Source organism: Haemorhous mexicanus, chromosome 21 (genome assembly GCF_027477595.1).
Source record: "Haemorhous mexicanus isolate bHaeMex1 chromosome 21, bHaeMex1.pri, whole genome shotgun sequence".
NCBI lineage: Eukaryota > Metazoa > Chordata > Aves > Passeriformes > Fringillidae > Haemorhous > Haemorhous mexicanus.
In genome coordinates this window covers 3,646,857-3,667,481 of record NC_082361.1, presented here as the reverse complement: position 1 = coordinate 3,667,481, position 20,625 = coordinate 3,646,857, and the positions used below count along the sequence as shown (strand labels likewise).

Here is a 20,625-nt window from a genome sequence, read left to right as displayed (position 1 = left end):
GGATGGATGGATGGATGGATGGATGGATGGATGGATGGATGGATGGATGATGGATGAGGGACAGATGGATGGATGATGGATGGATGATGGATGGATGGATGGATGGATGGATGGATGGATGATGGATGGATGGACGGATGGATGATGGATGAGGGACAGATGGATGGATGGACAGATGGATGATGGATGGATGATGGATGGATGATGGATGGATGATGGATGGATGATGGATGGATGGATGATGGATGATGGATGGATGGATGGATGGATGGATGGATGGATGATGGATGGATGGATGGATGGATGGATGGATGGATGATGGATGGATGATGGATGGATGGATGGATGGATGATGGATGATGGATGATGGATGGATGGATGGATGGATGGATGGATGGATGGATGGATGATGGATGGATGATGAATGGATGGATGGATGGATGGATGGATGATGGATGGATGGATGGATGATGGATGGATGATAGATGGATGATGGATGATGGATGGATGATAGATGGATGATGGATGGATGATGGATGGATGATGGATGGATGATGGATGGATGATGGATGGATGATGGATGGATGATAGATGGATGATGGATGATGGATGGATGGATGGATGGATGGATGGATGGATGGATGGATGGATGGATGGATGGATGGATGTTCATTCCATGGTGGAAGGCATCTGGAAGACCAGGAATGATCTGACACAGCCATGGGCTGGGAATGTCACCACAGGTGAGTATGGAGAGTGGGAAAAGGGAGGCACTGGTGGATACTGGGACATTGGGGTTGCTGGGGGAAGAGTCATCACCACTGGGAGGACTGGGCCAAGCCTCCCATGGCTCTCCTGCAGAGTGAGGCTGGAGCAGAGTTGATCCTGCCTGGAGCATCTTTTGCGGGGACACGTGAATCTGTGTTCCAACGCGTGGAGATGGTTATTGCAAAGCCACTTTATTTCTGGTGTTGTTATTGGCAGGGGAGTGGGAGTGCAATACAATTTTAGCCACCCTGATGTCTCTGTGTCCCTTACATCCCACCTCCATTCTAGAGCAGCTTTTTCCTCACATTACACGATCCTTTTGACTGTACAAAAGGGACTTTTTGCACCTGAAATGGTATAAAATGAGCTGGTCCTGCAGAGCAGGGTGAGGAGTGGGCAGTCCTGGGAGAGTTGATGGCTGTGTGTCCCCATCACCATCAGCAGCCCTGGCCCCAGCAGGAAGCAGGATTTCCTTGCATATGGCAGGGACAGGGGATGACCAAGATCTGTGTGAGGCTCAGTGAGGACGGACTTGCTCATGGAGCAGGATGCCAGTCACACCAGGAGCCCAGCCCAGCCCTCAGACACGAGCAGAGCAGGAACAGCCCAGCCAGCAGCACCTTTTTCTTCATTTAAAAACATCCCACTGAAGATCAGGGTGAGTCTCCAGAGCTCCTGAGTCAGAGACCACCCCTCAGGTAAACTCCACTTCCCAAAGCTCACTCAAACCTCTCCCACCTCCCACTGGCACTATCCCCTGGATCACACAACACTTCATAAACACACCCAGAGAACGCTTTTGTCTCTTCCTGTCCTTTTCAGATATTTTGGGTATTTGTGGCAATCTCTCCTGTTTATATAACAAAGCCACAGCCCAGTGTTTGTGACACCATATCCATGGAAACCCTAATATAGCATGCACAGGCGAGGAGATCTCATTAGGTGCCTCAGCTGCCGCAGCACTGGGGAGGGAATTTCTCTGGGATGCTCTGCTGGGAAGGGCCCTGGCTGCTCACCCAGCCTGGAGCACCTGGCAGGGCAGTACCACATCCCAAAGAACAAATAATGGTAAATTTTGGGTCATTTTGGTCTTTCTCCTGCTGTCCCATCACCAGGTGACCGTGGCTTAGCCCAGACACCCACCTTTGGCTCTGCAGGTCTGTGGGTGCATGGCTGGAGCAGGGGGAGAGGCAGAAGGGATGGAGCTTCTCAGTCAGGACAGTGCTGTCCTCGCCTTCAGTGCCAGAGCAGGAGCAGAGACTGAGCTGTAAAGAGCAGCTCAGGTCCAGTTGTGTCCCTAATTTGGGGTGAGTGCTCACTGGGGAGGTCTGGGGCTGGTTCCCCTTTGGATGTGATCGTGGTGGGGAATGAAGCAAAAGTTTTCTTCCACAGTGTAAAACAAAACAAATCTGGTCCTGAGGAAAGCAAAACAGGTTGGGAGAAAGCAAGAAACTGGAACAAGCAGAGGCTTGGCAAGTGAGATGTTACAGCAATTTTGCTGTAAGGCACAAACTCAGTGCAAGGAGAAAGGAATGGCTCTTCCCACCATCCCTGCTGGATCACAGTCACCTCCAAGTGTCCAGGGCCATTCCCACCCGTCCCTGCTGGATCACAGTCACCTCCAAGTGTCCTGTCCTGGCTGGCACATGGCACATCTGTGAGTTAAAACAGCCCAGGCTGCTGTCACATGTGGAGGTTCCCTGCAAAACCTCACAGCTCGCTGTGGCCCAGGTGACACAGGGACACTAAAGCTACTTTAGAGAGGGCAGACACTCACCTGTACCCCTGCTGGGCAATTGGAATTCAGATTGGCAGGGCCAGTGCTGTCCTGGTGCACAAAAAAACCCCACAAGCAGCCTGCAGATCCCTTCTGATTCCTTATGGGAACAGGACTGGGCAAAGAGATCCTTTGCGAAGGATGGTAAACAATCCTCCCCACCTTGGGATGTGATGGAACAGATCCCGTGACTCGTGGGGCTGCTCCACAGTTCTATCTGCTGGCTGAGGGCTGGATTTGGCCAGAGGGATGGCCCACATTGACCCCTGCAGGGCCACCAAGGCGTGAGCATCCCCCTGTGTGCCAGCCCAGCTTTGCCTTGCTCACACACGGCTCCAGCCTGAGCCAGGCACTGCCAAACCTCATCAGCACTCAGGCAAATTCCATCCTGGGGCTGGGCAGGGCTGTGGAGAGCAGAGAGTGGCAGCAGACAGAGACCTTCTGTCCCATCCCCTCCCCTCCCTGCCCTTGCCCAAACTGAATTTCCATTTCTGTTAGCGAGGCAATGGATTTTAGCTCGGGGGCTGCTGCCTGCTTCAGCCCCTCATTCGGGGCATCAGTTGTGTTTAAACCTGCACCTGTGAGCAGCCTTTGTTCCAGGCGGGCAGCCCCGCTGCTCCCCGGCACTGCCGGGCTCTGGAAGCCACCGCTGGCCACCAGGGTGCTGAGTGGCAAGGGAAAGCCACGGATTTTTGTCACCTGGAGGGTTTGGGTGTGGGCTCAGCAACACCCGGTGCGGTGCGGGTTCAGCATCCAGCCCTGCCCTGGGGCTCACGGCCTGCTCCAGGTGTTCCTGGGCATCTTTTCTGCCTGGAGAGGGGCATGTGGCATGTAGGTACACCCCAGTCCCATCTCCAGCACAATCCTGCCGGCATTCCCTTCCTCAGGAGCTCCACACGGGCACGAAGTGGCTGCTCTGCCCTGGAGGAAAGGGCTGGACCCCACAGCTCCCACCCCACAGCCTTCCCGTGGGATGCTGCTCCCAACTGAGTTTCCCAGTCAGGAAACTCTGGTGTTTCTACATCTCCTCGAAGTCTTAAAATAAACACCCCAAGCACTGAGTGGAAAGCTGGATCCTCACTCCTTGCCTGGATTTATGAGCCACGACTCAGGAGAAACTGGAGGAGGGGGGGAGTGAGAGATGTACATAATTTTTTTTCTCTCTTCAAATAAATTCTCAGCGCTTATCTGCTAAGTTCAGCTGTTTTCAAGCTGACCTGCCCGTGTTCTGCTGTTCCACTGCAAATTCCTCCTGTGCAGGAGAGCTCAGGAGCTCCACTTGCACACGCCAGCAACCTGGGGTTTCATCCCTGATAGAGGGAGGCAGAACTTGTTAGCTGAGGACTCCCTCCTGCCCCCGGTGAGGATCACTTTGCCTTCCTGCCGTGCTTGGCAGCTCAGCATCTTCTCTATACAATGAGGAAATGAAGCCAAGAGGGGAGGACAAGTGGGTGAATCTGCTTGGAGGAGATCAGGGATAGGCAAGGACAAAAATCTGTTCTATGGGGCTTTTGTAAGGCAGCCAGACTTGTGTAACGCTCGAGCACCAGGGCTGGGGGATGAGGGCCATCCATCTGATGACTTCAGTGTGTCCAGGAGCCTCAGGAAAAGGGGAAAATGCTGCATCCTCCTTCAGGAAGGTGAAGAGAGCCGTGGCTGGGGTGAGGTGCAGATCCAGGAACAGCTCCAGTGAACAGAACCCCAGAGATGCCATGCTGGGAGCACCCCCAGGCAGCTCCTCCTGCTATCCAGGAGTGCTTTTAAGGCTTTTTAGCAGCAGGGGGAGGGCTGGTGTGGGACTGGGCTGTGCACTGGGGGTGGGATGGGGCTGAGGGCCGCTCCTCTGGGAGAGCTCAGCTCTCCATCCCTCCCTGTGCTTGGCCTTTTGCCTGGTGGGGCTGAATGAGAGAGCAAACCCTGCGAGCAGCAGGTCACCCGGCAAGGAGAGAGAGACGGCCGGGATCAATTGACGCATTCCTGAGTAATGGTTGTGTCTTAGGACAGTGAAACCTCCTCGGGTTTAACGTGGAGATGCTCGCATTGATGACTCATTAAAACGCCGAGCTGAATCCATCTCCTCTCCTTACCCAGGGCTGGGGGAGGCGGATCTGCCCCCGTGACATTGCTGCAAGGACCAGGAGGAAAGCCGAGCCCCGAGGGGACCCCGCATGGGAGGCAGCACCCAATAAATAAATTAATAAAATTAATACATTAATAAAACAATGTTTTATTACTAAATTAATAAAACAATGCCACTGGCTCGCAGGATAAAGCCAGGCAATGTGTGTGTGTGTGTGCATCCAAGAGCTCCAGGCAGTTCATTATAATTCCAATTAACGTGGGAAAGTTAATAACCGAAAGAGAACCCATCAGATTTTAAACAAATGGGAAGAGGGATGGGGAGACACTAAAGGTGTCTTTAAACTTTAAACTGAGCCAAAGTCCCAGCTGCTACAAAGAAATAACAAATATTTAATATATCAAATAGTTCAGGCCAGTGGGGGCTTCAATGGGTACAAAGCTGGGTGGGAGAGGAGCTGGGCTTTGCTGGGTTTGAAAGGGCCAGAATTAAATCCCACAAAGGCCAAAAATGAGAGGAGAAAGGAGAGGAGACATCTCTTTTCTTGCTGTTTGGGGGAAATCAGCATTTCCTCTGGCACTGAGCTCTGCAGAGAAAATATTTCAATCCCTGTCAGAATTATTTAATGCCTGGGAGCTCAGACAAGGCTCAGGGTGCTTTGTTCTCATGTCTGGCCACCTTTGGGGTGATCCCAGGCTGGGTTATATGGACACCCAGGCCAAAGGCACCACCAACCAATGCAGAGCATGTCCACAAGGGCTCAGCCAGAGCAGCCTGTGAGCAACCAGCCCTTCCCAGCCACTAAAGAAGATTTAAGAGCAAATCACATCAGCCCAGTCAAACCCAATTGCTATTGATAATGTCCAGGTACAATTAGAGCCAATTAAGGGGAGACAGCAGATGACAAGTGTTTGGCCAGGAGCTGACGGGGGTCAATACACCAGTCCAATTTCCCAACAGCTAAATGCAATTAAAGAGTATCACTTACCCAGCTTGCCCAGGAGGGCCAGCACATAAATGGGCACACCAGGTGCCGGGTGCTGTCCTGGCAGGATGCAGAGCTCCAGGAGCAAGCCCTGCTCCTGCCCCAGCCTCAAGCTGAGGGAGGTGGCATCCATGTACTTCACCCTGGTAGCAGCGTTCCTGGTCATCCTGGTGGTGGCCCTGCAGGGCTCGGCGCCCCGCCAGAGTGATTTCCCCTACAAGGTGCCCCTGGATCCCCAGGGGCTGCTGGAGCTCTCCTGGAATGTCAGCTACCCCGAGCAAGTTGTGCATTTCCAGCTGCTCATCAGGGAGCTGCACTTCGGGCTCCTCTTCGGGATGTCAGACTGGGGCGAGTTTGAGAATGCAGACCTGGCCGTGCTCTGGAGTGATGGGCACAACTCCTACTTTGGGGTGAGTCACCTGAGTGCTTGCATGGGTGCTTTTGGGGTTCCCTCCCTGGCAATGCAGCTCTGAATGCAGCTGGTGGTTTGGTAGGGTGGGGTACAGGGCACACGCTGGGGCAGCCCCGCTGCTCAGGGTCCAGGAGGTCTCGGGGGTTTCTACCCCAGATCGGATCCACACAGTGGGTTTGGCACGGGGATTAACCCAAAAGAGGAAAGAATAAACACAGCAGCACATCAGCAAGGCTGAGGGAGCCAGGAGCTGGGTGTCTCTGCTGTGTTCAGCTGCAAAGACACACACATCAACACCCTGCTTCACTCGTGTGCTGCTGCCACCCACATAAAAAATTAACCACAGCTCCCGTTAATGGCTCTGAGACAGGGCAAAAGTCACTAGGCAGAGAGGCTGCTCCTGCCAGCAGGAAGAACCCAGCTGAGAGTTACATCCAGAGAGAACAATGGGATACCAGGGCAGCCTGGGGTGCTGTCAGAAATTAGAGGTGCAAATGTATTTGGGAAAACTGATTTCCAGTTGTGTTGTTTGCTGTTGCTGCTGCAAACTCCATCTTTCCTGCCGCTGTTTGTTGGGTTCCTGTCTGGGTGGTTTTCCCAGCCCTATCCCCAGCCCACCACATCAGGCTCATTTTGATTGTGCTTGGCTGCAGAAAGAAATTCCCATTTTTGCCCGTGTGAGGCTTTCCAGTGAGTTAAATTTTACCTCTCTGCTTACTTCAAATTAACCATAAAACACATTCTTTCGCAATCAGCCGCAATGTGATCCGCAGTGCAATGAAAGCATGAAAAGAAGGGTTTATTATCTGAGCTCTTTTCCTGCTAATTACCAGCCTTTCAGGGTCTGTGGTGGGCCAAATGCTCCAGGATTTCACAGCATCATGTAAAGAAAACATAAAGGATCATTTCTAATCTGCCTTCCTGTGCTCACCCAAAGACAAACAGAAACACCCGGCAGCGCTCGGGTTTTCTCTTTCACTTGGTGCTGAACAGCATCCTGCAAGGAGATCTCTACAAATCTCTCCAGCCCTGCTTTTCTCTCTCCCAGCAGCTTTTCTTCTGGATAAGTGTGTTGGCTGTTAAAGAGATCCACATTTGTTCAGCCCCCCATGTACTAGGAAATTAACTTGCGCTCCATATTCCTACGAAAACAAATGTCATGAGAGCTCCATGGAGCTGATTTCCCTCTCCCCCTCTAAGGACAATATGTTCTGGAAATATGACTCTATAGCTCTGGCTGACGTGATGCCAAGTTGCTTTATCCTTTTTCTTCTGGTTTTTCCTCCCAAGATAAGAGAACCAGCGCTGCTTGTGTGCACACAGCCAGCTACTTCCTGGGTGCCTTTTCTGAGTAAGCAGGAGACCCACAGGAGAAACAAAAGATCAAAGAAACAGCCCTGATCAAATCCAAATTATCCCAGCATTTTATACTCCAAACCTTCAAACCCTGAGGCACAGGAATACCGTGCTGCTTTGCTTCTTGGGGTGGCTTTGTCACCATCCTCTACAACAAGCAGTTTTTAGGAGGACGTGTTGGGCTACCAGAACAATCTGACCACGAAATATTAAGGATTTTGCAGAAGGGCAGCAATTTCTAGGGCTGACATTACATCCCAGCAAGGGTCTGATCTTAAATTGAGGGAGGCTGGTTTGTGCCAACGGTTTTGGAGACCCCAGCCCTCCCTTCCACAGGGTCCCCCCCAAAGACAAACACACCCAAAATCCAGCACAGACCAACACAACACCTTCATTTGTCTCTGGGGGCTTTCCTCCCTCCCTTCCCCACCTTTCCCCACTCACACCTCAGCTTGTAAAGGTCTTTCTGCAGACTGTTAGTGCTGGCTCAGGTGTTTCCCAGGTCTGTCTGAGCACCAGGGATCATGTAGCAGAGGCCATTCCAGCATGGATCTGCCCAGGAGATGCTGGAGGTGGGCATGAACCAAAGCACAGGCATCCTGCAGCTCTGGGCTGCTGAGGGTGCACAGAAGGAGGACCTGTGGCACCTCTGGCTGAGCAGGCTGCTCTCTCTCTCACAGGATGCCTGGAGTGATGCAAGGGGGCAGCTCCACATGGATTCCCAACAGGACTACCAGCTCCTTGGGGCTCGCAGGGCTCCTGAGGGGCTCTACCTGCTCTTCAGAAGAGCCTTCAGCACCTGTGACCCCAAGGACTACCTGATAGAGGTATGGCATCACCCTCACCCTGCTGTGGCACCCCCAGCCCCATCCCAGCCCTGGGACACAGCTCCAACCCTGTCCTGCAGGGTTATCCCTGTTTGGGCACAGCATCAGGTGTTGGTGCTGTGTGAGGCAGAGAGGAAGTGAGTTACAGATGTCAGCCCTGGCCCATGAGTAATGTTTGGCACCATCTATTCACAACCCCTTCAAAAGCTCTCTCAAGTGTAGCTTTTAGCTCGTTTGCATCATCAGCTCCTGTTGAACATGCTTTGGGTCTATATAAATCCTTCCTGCATCACTCTGCTTGACAGTCTGGAGCCAACTGTTGGGAGTGTCACGAAAAGGGGTTGGTGTATCAACAGCAGGCAAACAGGAGGGTGGTGACAGGAGCTGGGACAAAGGGACAGCAAATAGAGGTGCTGCTCCATGCTCGGAGGTGTCTCCCTGGATCTGCATCCAACACTCCTCTCTGAGCTGGGATTTGGGACAAACCCTCCCAGTGGGGGCTGTCAGACAGCTCAGGGGCTCAGCTACAGGCCCTGGAATCAGTGCAAGGCTCATCTCACATCAAAGCCTTTGTGGGCAGGATATTTTAGAGCCAACGTGGGCACAGAATGTCCTCGAGTTTTTGCTGCTGGTGCTCAAAAGCTTCTCTTGTGGTGAGAAGTGTCTGCCGTCTGCCAAAACACTGAGAGCCCTGGAGGGAACAATCTGTGTGTGTGAGCCACGAAAACATTCGCTGGTCTTTATTCTCTGATCCTTTAGGAAAACATTGTTCTCTTTTCCCTTTCTCCCTTATCTCCTGTCCAGAGCTCTCAGTGTTCTTGTTTGCAGCAGACTTTCAGCAGAGCTTCTTGTGGTACCTTCCACCCTGAAAAGAAGCTGGAAGAAAAGGGAGGACTTCGGGGAAAAGTTTTGTTTCTGTTCTTAACCTGTAGGCTATTGCTGGGCTGCAGGGGAGGATGAGCCCTGCACTGATGGGTTTGTCCCAGCCTGGAGCTCAGGAGGGGCTTGGAAGGGGCAAAGAGGATGTGTCCCCCTTTTGGAATTGATGGGGAGCCTGCTAGGGAGCCCTCAGTGACCACATCACCCTGGGATGTAGAGCTTTCCTGCGACAGCACAGCAGAGTGAGCTGCTGGTGCAGCCAGGGTGGGGTCACAAGACCATTTCTGGGTTCATGCCACCAGTGCTGGTGCTAATGGTTCCTGCAGCTTCTGTTTTGCATGAAAAAACCCCACAGGTGTATTCTGCTCTGGCTTCAGGATGGCACCGTGCACCTGATCTACGGCATCCTGGAGAAACCGGTGCGCTCCCTGCAAGCCATCAACGTCTCTGCCCTCCACGGGGGGCTGCAGAGGGTGCAGCTGCTAAAACCCAACATCAGCATCCCTGAGCTGCCCAGAGACATGCAGACCATGGAGATAACAGCCCCAGATGTTGTCATTCCCAGCCAGGAGACGACCTACTGGTGTTACATGGCAGAACTCCCAGAGGGCTTTTCCAAGCACCACATTATCATGGTAAGGGCAGGAGAAGAGGGCTGCTTTCCCCAGGATGGGTCAGTAATTGTGTTCACATCCTGCAAATTCCACGACACAGGGAGGCTTTCAGGCCCTGACATGCAAATGAGGCCCTAAAATCTCTTCCAGGTCTTCCTCACCAGTCAGTAGCATCCTCTTGTCTCCTAGAAAGTCTCAGCAGGAGGGGGCCAGGTAATGTTTTCCCACCTGGCACATCCAGCAGGTTCCAGGGCAGGCTCAGAGCTGACTCCCTGCAGAAAGAATAGACCCACAGCAGGATTTTGGCACACATGAGGAGCATAAAACCACAGGAAACAAAGGAACGGGGCTGATGAGAGCAGGGCAGAGCCAGCCAGGATGGGAACTGGCATCTAAAAGATGAGGCATAGTCCGAAAAAAGAGAGTTACAGACGTAAATGCAACTTGTGGGCACTGCCAGACGTGTTGCTTGGGCCATCTCCTGCAGAGGAGAGGCAGAAACCTGCTGGCAACCCCGAGGAAAGGATGGGAGAGCACCCAGCAGGTGTGGGGGTGGCTCAGGAGGTGACCTGGCACATCCAGAGTCAAAACCACACCATGGGGATGAGGAGAACCTGCAGACACTCGAGCTGCAGCGAGCGCTCAGTGATTTCGAGGGGAGAGACGATGCAAAGGAAGGCTCTGAAGGAGGATTTTCTCTCTGACAGATGGTGTGAAGTGAATCATCTGTGTGTAAGTAAGAAGTGTGTAACTCCTGATACCTTCCCGCTGCTGCAGATCACTTCTGCAGCTGGCACTTTTAGCCAGAGATGTTCCTCAGGCTTGAGTCACTCTCTCTACCCCAAATCCCCCTCCACGTGCCCCAAGCTGCTGCTGGACAGAAGCAAAACCCAAGGGCTGCAGGCAGAGCTACAACAACACCACAGCCAGGACTCTGTAGGAAAAAGAACCATCCCCAGGGCCACCTTCACCCCTGGTAAACAACTCAGTCATCACAAAACAGACCAAGGTCTTCTGCTGATCCCCATTTCCTGCTGGAGAAAGGATGAGCTGGTTCTCTGTGGGTTCTGGTGGGCTCTGGGCTGGTCCCTAAGCCAGCCAAGAAATTAAATATTTCCACACCTGACCTAAATGCTCCCTGGGCATGACTAACATGTTGCTTCCCCTTTGAAGTACCCAGGTGATTAACTCTGCCATAACCAAAATATGCGGGGAAAGCTCTTGGCCCTCGGTGCCTCATGCCCTGAGCAGCCTTCCCTCCCCATCCTGCAGCAGAAACTGGTACCAGGTCACAGATTCTCCTGCCCTGGCACCTCAGGGAGCCTGCAGGGCTCAGGGATGGGCTCTCAGAGTGTCCTCTCCTCCTTGGGCCTGCTTATCTCTGCCATAACCAAAATATGAGGGGAAAGCTCTTGGCCCTCGGTGCCTCATGCCCTGAGCAACCTTCCCTCCCCATCCTGAGGCAGAAACTGGTACCAGGTCACAGATACTCCTGCCCTGGCACCTCGTGGAGCCTGCAGGGCTCAGGGATGGGCTCTCAGCGTGTCCTCTCCTCCTTGGGCCTGCTTAACTCTGCCATAACCAAAATATGAGGGGAAAGCTCTTGGCCCTCGGTGCCTCATGCCCTGAGCAGCCGTCCCTCCCCATCCTGAGGCAGAAACTGGTAGCAGGTCACAGATTCTCCTGCCCTGGCACCTCGTGGAGCCTGCAGGGCTCAGGGATGGGCTCTCAGAGTGTCCTCTCCTCCTTGGGCCTGCCTTGCAGTACGAGCCGGTGGTCACGGCAGGCAACGAGGCCCTGGTGCACCACATGGAGGTTTTCCAGTGCGCGGCCGACTTCGACAGCTTCCCCCACTACAACGGGCCCTGCGACTCCAAGATGAAGCCAGAGCGCCTCAACTACTGCAGGCACGTGCTGGCAGCCTGGGCCATGGGGGCACAGGTGGGTGTGACAAGGGACACATCCCCGTGGGTGACAGTCAGGCCCTGCTGCCTCCCAGACCGTCCCGGTGCCGCTTTGGGGCTGCCCTCACCCTGGGCACTGCTGGGGTTTGGCTTCAGCCCTGGCTGAGCTGCCCAGCCCCTTCTGGGTGTGCTGGATTCTCTACCTGTCCCCAGTTTTCCTCCTCTTTAGTGTCATAAATCAGTGGGGTGGGACTCTGGAACAGCTCCCCAGGGAATGGCCACGGCCCCAAGGCTGAGGGAGCTCGAGGAGGTTTTGGACAACACTCTCAGGCCCTTGTGGGGTTCCTGAGGCTGTCCTGTGCAGGGCCAGGAGTTGGATTTTGATGATCCTTTTGTGGGTCCCTTCCAACTCAGAGATTCCTGGGGCTGTCCTGTGCAGGGCCAGGAGTTGGATTTTGATGATCCTTTTGTGGGTCCCTTCCAACTCAGAGATTCCTGGGGCTGTCCTGTGCAGGGCCAGGAGTTGGATTTTGATGATCCTTTTGTGGGTCCCTTCCAACTCAGGGTATTTTATGACTTTGTGACAACATTCAGGTGTTGTGCCACTGCATGTGGAATGAGAGAAGCTTTTGGAAGCAAGGGCAGCTCTCCAAGCCCAACCAAGGGCACAAGTCACATCCCTCAGCCCGTGGTGTGGGTCAGGATTACACCCACACGTTCCCTTAAGCTTTCCAGCCTTGTTCCCAGGAAAGCCACCCTGCTGCTCCCCTAACACCCTTCCTTCTGCTTCCAGGCTTTCTATTACCCTGAAGAAGCAGGTCTTGCCTTTGGTGGCCCAGGCTCCTCCAGATATTTGCGTCTGGAGATCCATTACCACAATCCCCTGGTGTTCAAAGGTGAGGGGCTGCCCTTTGCTTTACCTGTGTGACCATGGCAGGAGAGCTGGGGAAATTCCAGAGCAGGATTGCCACCTTCTGGGGAGGCCTCTGGCTAAACCATGGCCCTGCTCTCAACTTGGTAGAGAGCTGATTGTCCAGATCTGTCCCTGCAGGAAGAATTCATTAAATCCCCACCTTGCTGCTGCTTTTCTGGTCTCAGCAAAGCCATCCTCACTGAAGTGCATGCCCAGAGGTGGGGAAGGATGCTTGGGAAAGGAGCCTGCAGGCAGAAAATTGCCCCCACAGTGTTCCTGCAAGGATGTGATCCAGGGCAACAGCAGGATTCAGCTGGGCTGTCTCAGGAGTGCCACCAATTTCCACAGAGGGGCTGGGTCTGAGCCCAGAGCAAGAGTGACAGCAGTGCCAAGTCACCAGAGAGACCAGGCTGCCTGGGGAGGGGGGGATGTGGATGTTGATTCCTGTTCTCCTGCTTCGATAACATTGTCAGGAGACACATTGGAAAAAAAAGAAGGATTCCAAACAACCCAGTTTCTTCATTAACATAAAAACAAGCAGCTTCTTGACTACCCAAGGATATTTTTAGGAGGCCAGAGCATATGTACTGTGGATCAATCATAGCACATTCGGCAACTCGAGAAGAAACATGGCTATAAATACAGAGTTCACATCTTCCATCATTCATCTGCTTTTGCCTGTTAACCAATAGTGTCTCCCCCGTTATTCTTATCCCTGGGTGGGCTCCAGCCTGGAGACAGGGAGCTCAGAGCTGCCCTGAACCCCTCCTGACCTATTGACCCTGCTCTTTCCCTTTGGGAGTTTGGGATTGAAGAAGCTGCAGTGAGCCACATTCCTGAGGGAGTCCTCCAAAGCACCCCATGCTCTGTCCTTCTGCTTTGGGCTCTCCAAAGGCACCCTTACCTTGCTGTCCTGGGACAGTCCAGCCTCAGGTCAGTGCCCTCACCAGGGAACCAGGTGCCTCTGGGGCCACTCAGTGAGGATTTGCACGAAAATCTGTAGGATTTACAACAATTTCAAACAGAGGAAGGAAGCTGGGAGCGAGAGGCTCCCCACAGCATGTCCTTGTCTTTCACTTTTTGACCTTGTCCTTGCAGTGACTTGTCCTTGTCCCTTGGCCCCCCAGGTCGCCGTGACTCCTCGGGGATCCGGCTGTACTACACGGCCACCCTTCGTCCCCACGATGCTGGAATCATGGAGCTGGGCTTGGTGTACAGCCCAGTGATGGCCATTCCCCCTGGAGAGGACAACTTCATCCTCACAGGATACTGCACTGATAAATGCACCCAGCTGGTGAGTGCCTGTCCCCTCCATCCTAGCTGCACCTCAGGAGAGAAAGGTTTCCCGTGGCTTTTCCCTGGCAGCACCAATCTGCAGGCTGCCAATTTGAAGTTTTAAACTCACCGTGAGGAATGAAAAATCTGCTGTGTACAATAAACAGAGAGCAGCTGGTTGGGATGTGCTGAATCCCCCTGGAAGCAGCTCTCCTGGGGAGCCATCTGCTCCAGCTCCCCAGGGTACCATTCCCATAAAACTCACTGCCGAGCTGGCCGTGTCCCAGTGGTGCTTTCCCTCACAGGGCTGGGAAAATTGGCTCCTGCTCCCGGGGAACTTGCCAAGATCTCCCTCAAAGATGGTTCCAAAGGGCCCACCTTGCTCTCTCAGGGAAGCTTTGGTGTGTGTTTTTGTAGGGCTTACCCACAAGGAATCATTTGTGCCACGACCAAGGAGAGCAGGGAGGGAAGCAGGATCTGCCTCAGCTGCTCCTGCTGCCCTGGAGCATTGGTTTGGCAGCAATGAGGGTTTGTGCCTCTGCAAGGAGCTCACTGAGCTGCTTCTCCAGGGGTACAGCAATCCCCTAAACGCCATGTGAGAGCCAGAACAGGGACAGCCAGTTCCCAGCACACAGCCAGGGGATGTGAGAGGGTTTCTGTAGTTGAAATGGCTCACGAGGTATTAAAAGTCTTTTTTCCCAGCCCCACAATGGAACAAGAAGTCGAGATTCCTCGGCTCTGGTTTTCAAGATTGTTTATTTTCTCTTTTCTATGATATTCTTTCTCTGACCTGCTGAGATCTGTCCAGCAGGTCGGGGTGTGGCACAGTCCCTGCCCTTGGGGTGGTGTTGGCTTTTTATACTAAGAACTACCTGTGCTTTATTTACAATAATTTCCCAATACCTGTCACCTGTGTTAGACAGTCTGTCTGTACTCTAAACCAATCCAGAAGTGTCACCATCCCAGCAGGAGATGGAGGAGAAGAAGAAGGAGGAAAGGACACGCCCAGATTCCTCCATTTTGCCTCTTGAACCCCCATTCTAAATCCCCAAAATTCTACTTTTTCACCCTGTGACAAATTCACTATCATTCTACTCAAACTCTCATGGCCTGTAACTCCTCACACAAAGTTGGGAATTGTTCCCATGGGCTAAAATCAAAGGCACAGGGGGTTTTGACTCCATGCCAAGGTCTATGAGCCCCCTGCCAAGGTCTGGAGTCACCCAGGGCAGCCAGAGGAGTGTCCTGGGTTCTGACAGGGACAGGGCTCCCACGGGGGCTGGAGCTGTCCCTCCTTCCTTCCTTCCTTAGGCTCTGCCCTCTGCTGGCATCCGCATCTTCGCCTCCCAGCTGCACACACACCTGGCAGGGAGGAAAGTGGTGACGGTGCTGACCCGGGATGGGAGGGAGAGGCAGATTGTGAACGCTGACAGCCACTACAGCCCTCACTTCCAGGTACAGGGGCTGCAGGGGGCATGGCTGGGTGTCCCCCCGGGCACAGTGCCACCGTGGCACTGCTCTGATGTGTGCCCTTCCCTCCCCTCCCAGGAGATCCGCATGCTGAAAGAAGTGGTCGCTGTTTTTCCGGTGAGTTGCTCCAAAAAAATGTTCCAAACAACACATCCTGATCCCATGGGCCTGAGTCCCCTGCCTTCTTCCATCCCCCCATCCCATCTGGGGACTCCCAGGGGGGCTGGAGGGAGGGTCCCTGGGTCATCTGTGCCATCTCCACGCAGATACTTTGAGGACAACCAGGCCCCCTTCTCATATGGCCCAGAATTGGTGTGTGGGCAGGCAGGAGCTAAATGAGGCTCCTGATTTAGCTGGGCTTCGTCTGGCAGAGGGAGGCTCCTGGGGGGTGAGGATGAGCCATGGTGCTGCCCTCTGGCCTTGCTTGATGGGAGGAGAGGAAGGGATTCGGCATCAGAGTGGGAGTGGGTGGGAAAGCAGGGGTGGAACCTGCCCCAGAGCTCTTCAGATGGGGAAGGACCTGACTGCAAAGCTGGGGGCAGCTCCTGGAGCCGCTCAAAGCACTCAGCACCCGCTGGGGCCGTGCCCAGGGCTGTGCCCTGGGGTGTCCCCCTGGTCCTCAGCACTGACTGTGGCAGGGAGGCTGCTGTGCCATCAAGTCAGCTCCTGTTTTGGCACTTCAAGCTCTTGCCTAAGTGCCATTTTAAGGTGTTTTCAACCCCGCAGGAAATCCTTAAAAAGCGAGGAAAGCAGGAAACACCATGCCTGGGATGCAGCCCTGGGGAATCTCCGCAGGGGATGCAGTTTTAGCAGGGACTCCTGTGGGGTTGCAGTCTCCTGATATGGAGAGCAGAGATTTCCATGTGGAACACTCCCCAATCCCTAAATTTTCCTGTGTTTGAACCCCCCAGGGTGATGAACTCATCACCACCTGCACGTACAACACCGAGGATCGGAGCAGAGCCACCGTGGTGAGTGCAGGGGCAGCTCCCCTGCCCTTGGGGGCAACCCAGGGTGGGCTGGGGGCACCCCCAGAGTGGGCACCTGCATGAAGCCAGGCTGAATCCCAGCCAGAAGCAAAGGGAGGGTGGGAAGAAGGGGACTCACAAGGCTCTGCTGCTTGCAGTGGGGATGTGAAGGTGCTAATTGTGAAGTAGCATGTGTCACTCTAATTCCCATCACAAACTGTTCCACCAGGGATTAATTGTAATTAAAGAGAAGTGGCATTTTTTGACAGTGCATGTTATTTCCTTACATAGGCAGTGGGAAAAAATATAAAAGAGCCTGTCAGAGGTACCATCAACAGGGACAAGGCTAAATATAGCAGAGGGATTATAGGAAATCTGCATTTTAATGTAAACCACACAGTCTAGCCTGGAAGTCTGTCCTTGCACAGAGGGCAGACAAGCAGAGAGCTGCCCATGCCATGCACCTGAAGGAGTGTGAATACCTATTTCTATCATCTCTATCTCATCTCTATTTATCTAGAGATCCAGATTTAGATCTAGAGAGAGATTTTAGATATAGATCCATGTGAGTGTGCACCCAGAGCTGTGAGTGAGCTCTGTGCCCCCCTGCCCTCCCTGCCCCTGTGCAGCCCCAGCAGGGCACAGCCAGGCCTTGCTTCCATCACCTTCCTTTCTGTGCCACAGGGAGGGTTTGGCATCCTGGAGGAGATGTGTGTGAACTACGTGCACTACTACCCCCAGACCCAGCTGGAGCTGTGCAAAAGCACTGTGGATCCAGGCTACCTGCACCGCTACTTCAACCTTGTCAACAGGTAAAGAGCCCTGCACAGGGGGGCTGGGGGCACAGGGAGCGCTGGTGCAACAGCCAAACCCAGCGTTTGGAGGATGGCTTCCCACCAGGAAGGGAGGGAGGGACTTTTCAGCAAGAGTCAGTGTGTGGCTGAGTGCATAAATGCAAAATATTCCTTATAACCTGAGACAGACTCCAAGGATCCATGCCAGGGGAGGAGGCTGCAGCCCATCCACTCATGAGGAGAGGGGAGATGCTGACCTTGCACAGGGTGTCCTACCCACTGGCTGCTCCCAAATCCTGCCCTGCAGGTGCTGGCTGCTGCAGGCTGTCCCTGTGCCCAGCGCTGCCCTCAGAGCCATCCCTGGTTCAGGCAGGGAGGAATTGGTCACATCCAGCTCCAGAAGGGCACAGCACTGCTGTGCCTCAGCTTGGCCTTTCTCCTGCCCAGGTTCAACGATGAGGAGGTCTGCATGTGCCCACAGGTCTCTGTCCCACAGCAGTTTTACTCCATCCCCTGGAACACGTTCAACAGGGACGTGCTGAAATCCCTCTACGGCTTTGCTCCCATCTCCGTGCACTGCAACAAATCCTCTGCTGTCCGCTTCCCGGTAGGTGCAGCCTCACCCCCACAGCTTCCCTGCACAATTCCCAGATGTAAGGCTGGGTCTGTGGTGCTCAGGACACATCCAAACCCAGCAGGCTCAGGGCAGGGGGCTGGAGCTGCCTGGAAATCCCTGGCATCAGCAGGACACAGAGCCCAGCCCAGCCCTGGGCTTAGACAATACATCAGGAGCCCACCATGGATGCTCCCAGCCAGATCCAATTAGGAGATGCATTTGCATAAAGTGATTTAGAGGCTGCTTTTGCTGACTGTTAAAGTAGGGCTGGATCCAAGGAGAAACGTGAGGTGGTTTTTAGGATTTTGGCAAATCACCCCAGGTCCCAGCAGAGCAAGCTCATTGCACACAGCATCTGTGCAGCTTCCAAAGGTGGTGATCCAGCAAAACGAGAAGGATAAAGGACTGGGAGGTCTTTAAAATAAAACCAGACCCAGAGATGAGGAACATGACAATGATGGTGGTGAAGATTTAAAACCACTGCTGGCATCAGCTTCCAACGCCATTTATCAGTGTAATAAATTTGGATTAGCCTGGATCCAGTGCTGTCCACTGCAGCACAGGAGCATGCTGAGCTGATTGCAGGGATGACCATCAGCTTTCTGCCACTGTAAATTCCCTTTAGCAAAGTTTCACTCTGGGGTGGGCAGAAACCTTTCCACTTCCCTGGAACTGGACACCAGGCACCTCTCAGCCACGCAGAGCTTTGCTGCAGGGACAGAAATGGTGTGGAAGTTTTGTGCAGCAGCAGAGTTATGAATTAAACCTCTTAATTTATGAGTCAGGCAACTCCCTTGATTTCAGAGAGGTCTTGGGGCTGTCAGGAAGGGCCTTGAGCAGACCAGAGCCAATGTTGGCACAAAGTGGGTCACGAGCATCACAGTGAGGGCGAAGGAGCCTCTGCTCTGCTGGTGTTTCAGAGCGAGCCTGACTTGGAGACATCTCATTTATTCCATGCTGTTTCTGCCAAGAGAAAAGCACCAGCTTCTAATTAAGCTCATGTTTTTGCAGTTCAGTGATCCCAAATCTGATGATTTCTGGAAGGAACTGAGTGCTGCTAATTACTGAGCCAAATCTCAAGGTAACACTTGTGAGCGGCAGTGGGGACAGTGCCATCCCCAAGTTCCCCTGCACCCACCAGGGCTCACAGTAAACTCTGTTCAGATTTCAACTCGAAAGCACTGAAAACAACAACTATCAAGACACTCCACTTGCCTTTGATCTCTCCAAAAAAGCAGGCTCAGGGTTTGGGATGTATCAGCAGGGCAGACGCCACAGCAGATGGGCTCAGGGCTGGAGCTGAGCCCTGGAGCAGGCGCACCCTAAGGATGCTTAACTGCTCCCCTAAGCCATAAGGGCACAGGAAAGGAGTTGTTCCTCCAGCTGGTGCTCCCCTACAAAGCTGTCCCCTCTCTGGTCACTCCCCATGAGCTTTGGAAAGGTCCCTCCGTGCCACTCCATCTTTCCCCAGGGTTTTCCAAGTCCCAGTGCAGGCTCTGGCCCATTTCGCTTGACATACCAGCAGAAATTTCAGCTGAAAACATAAATTCCTCTTTCATCTCGCTGATGACTCACGGCTCTACCTCTCCTCTCCAGACCTCCCTCCTCCCGCTCACGCTGTGGCTCAGCCTCTCGCTGACATTTCCGCACGAACACGCAGCTGGCAGCCCAGCCAGAGCATCACCCCCCTGAGCTGAGCCCCCCGTGCCCTCCCAGCCCCTGCCCACCTCTCCACCAGCCACCAGACCAGGCCAACATCAAATCTGAGCTGGATCCTGCTGGGCAGGCTCAGCCCTGGGCACTGCCTGCACCTGGCAGGTTGCTCTTTGCAGGGAGCATCCCCAAGACAAGGTGTCACCACGGCTGCACAAAGTGGGGGGATTTGTCCTGGCCGTGGTCACCATGAGCCCTGATGTCTGTGACAGCCCTTCCATGGCACCTCAGCCAGGCTGCTGCATCCCTCCTGCTCCACAGGCACATCCCTGCTGGAAATTCCTGGTTTTCCAGAGCATGGTGGGCCTGTGGCACTCCCTGGTTTGAGCTATCTCCGCCTGACTTGGCAGGTAACACTTTTTGGGGTGGAAACTCCCCAGCTGGGGTGATTTGTGGAACACCTCAGACGTCTGCACCACTCAGGGGATGTGTAGGTGCTTCTGCACTAGGAATAATTAGTGATGTCTCATGAGAAAACATCCAGATTTGGGCTAAAATCCACTTCAGACGTTAAAACTCGTGCCATTTCTCCAAGCAGACAGAAACACAGAGCCTGGGGGAACGTTTCCACCTTTCCACCCTCTGTGCTCTCAGGGTTCTGACCTCTCTTGCAGGGTGAATGGGAGAAGCAGCCGCTCCCCAGCATCACCGAGAGGCTGCGGGAGCCCAGCCCTCACTGCCCGCCCTCCCCGGGGGCTCAGCCCGCTGCCCCCGTCCCCCTGCACCTGGGACAGCTCCGGAGGGACTGACACCCTGCCTGCCACCAAGCACCTCCAGGCAGGAGCATCCATCGAGGGGAGCATCCCTGCCCACACAGCGATGCCAGCCGGTGCCCTGGCCCTGCCTCGGGAGGGGTTTCGAGCTCATCAGGTAGAGTTCAGCAAGCCCTCCGGGGATGGGAAGAGCTATATTTAGTGTGTCATTAGCAATGCTGGCTCTGAGTAATGCTGCTTCCCACCCCCGGAATAATAACGGCGAGGTTTGCTATTGTGCAGCCCCAGGGAGGGGGGAAGGAGCTTGTTTGCCTGTGGGGAAACTGAGGCACGGAGCAAAGGGATGTGTGGGAGCAGCACAAAAGCCTTGCTGGTGTCCCACGGTCCTGCCTAGCTCAGGATGGCTCCACAGGTGCTCCCCCATGCTGTGGCAGGGATGGAGGGATGGATGGATGGAAGGAGAGAGGGATGGAGGGGTGCTACAACACCCACCCAGCCCTCCCCTCCCTCCCTCCCTCCCCTTCCCACTCCTCCACGCTCTGGATTGTTCTTCTCGATGCC

General features: G+C 54.0%; 1 protein-coding gene across 1 annotated transcript; it reads left to right on the top strand.

Moving 5' to 3' along the window:
- Nucleotides 1–5,589: 5,589 nt before the first annotated feature.
- DBH (dopamine beta-hydroxylase) lies at nt 5,590–20,599 on the top strand. Its single transcript, XM_059865173.1, is given in 13 exon segments — nt 5,590–5,647; nt 5,650–6,020; nt 8,059–8,205; nt 9,462–9,719; nt 11,463–11,639; nt 12,396–12,498; nt 13,643–13,809; nt 15,102–15,245; nt 15,339–15,377; nt 16,172–16,231; nt 16,913–17,040; nt 17,470–17,629; nt 19,966–20,599. Coding segments are annotated over 13 exon segments (1,947 nt in total). The 3' UTR covers nt 20,101–20,599.
- The last annotated feature ends 26 nt before the right edge of the window (nt 20,600–20,625 follow it).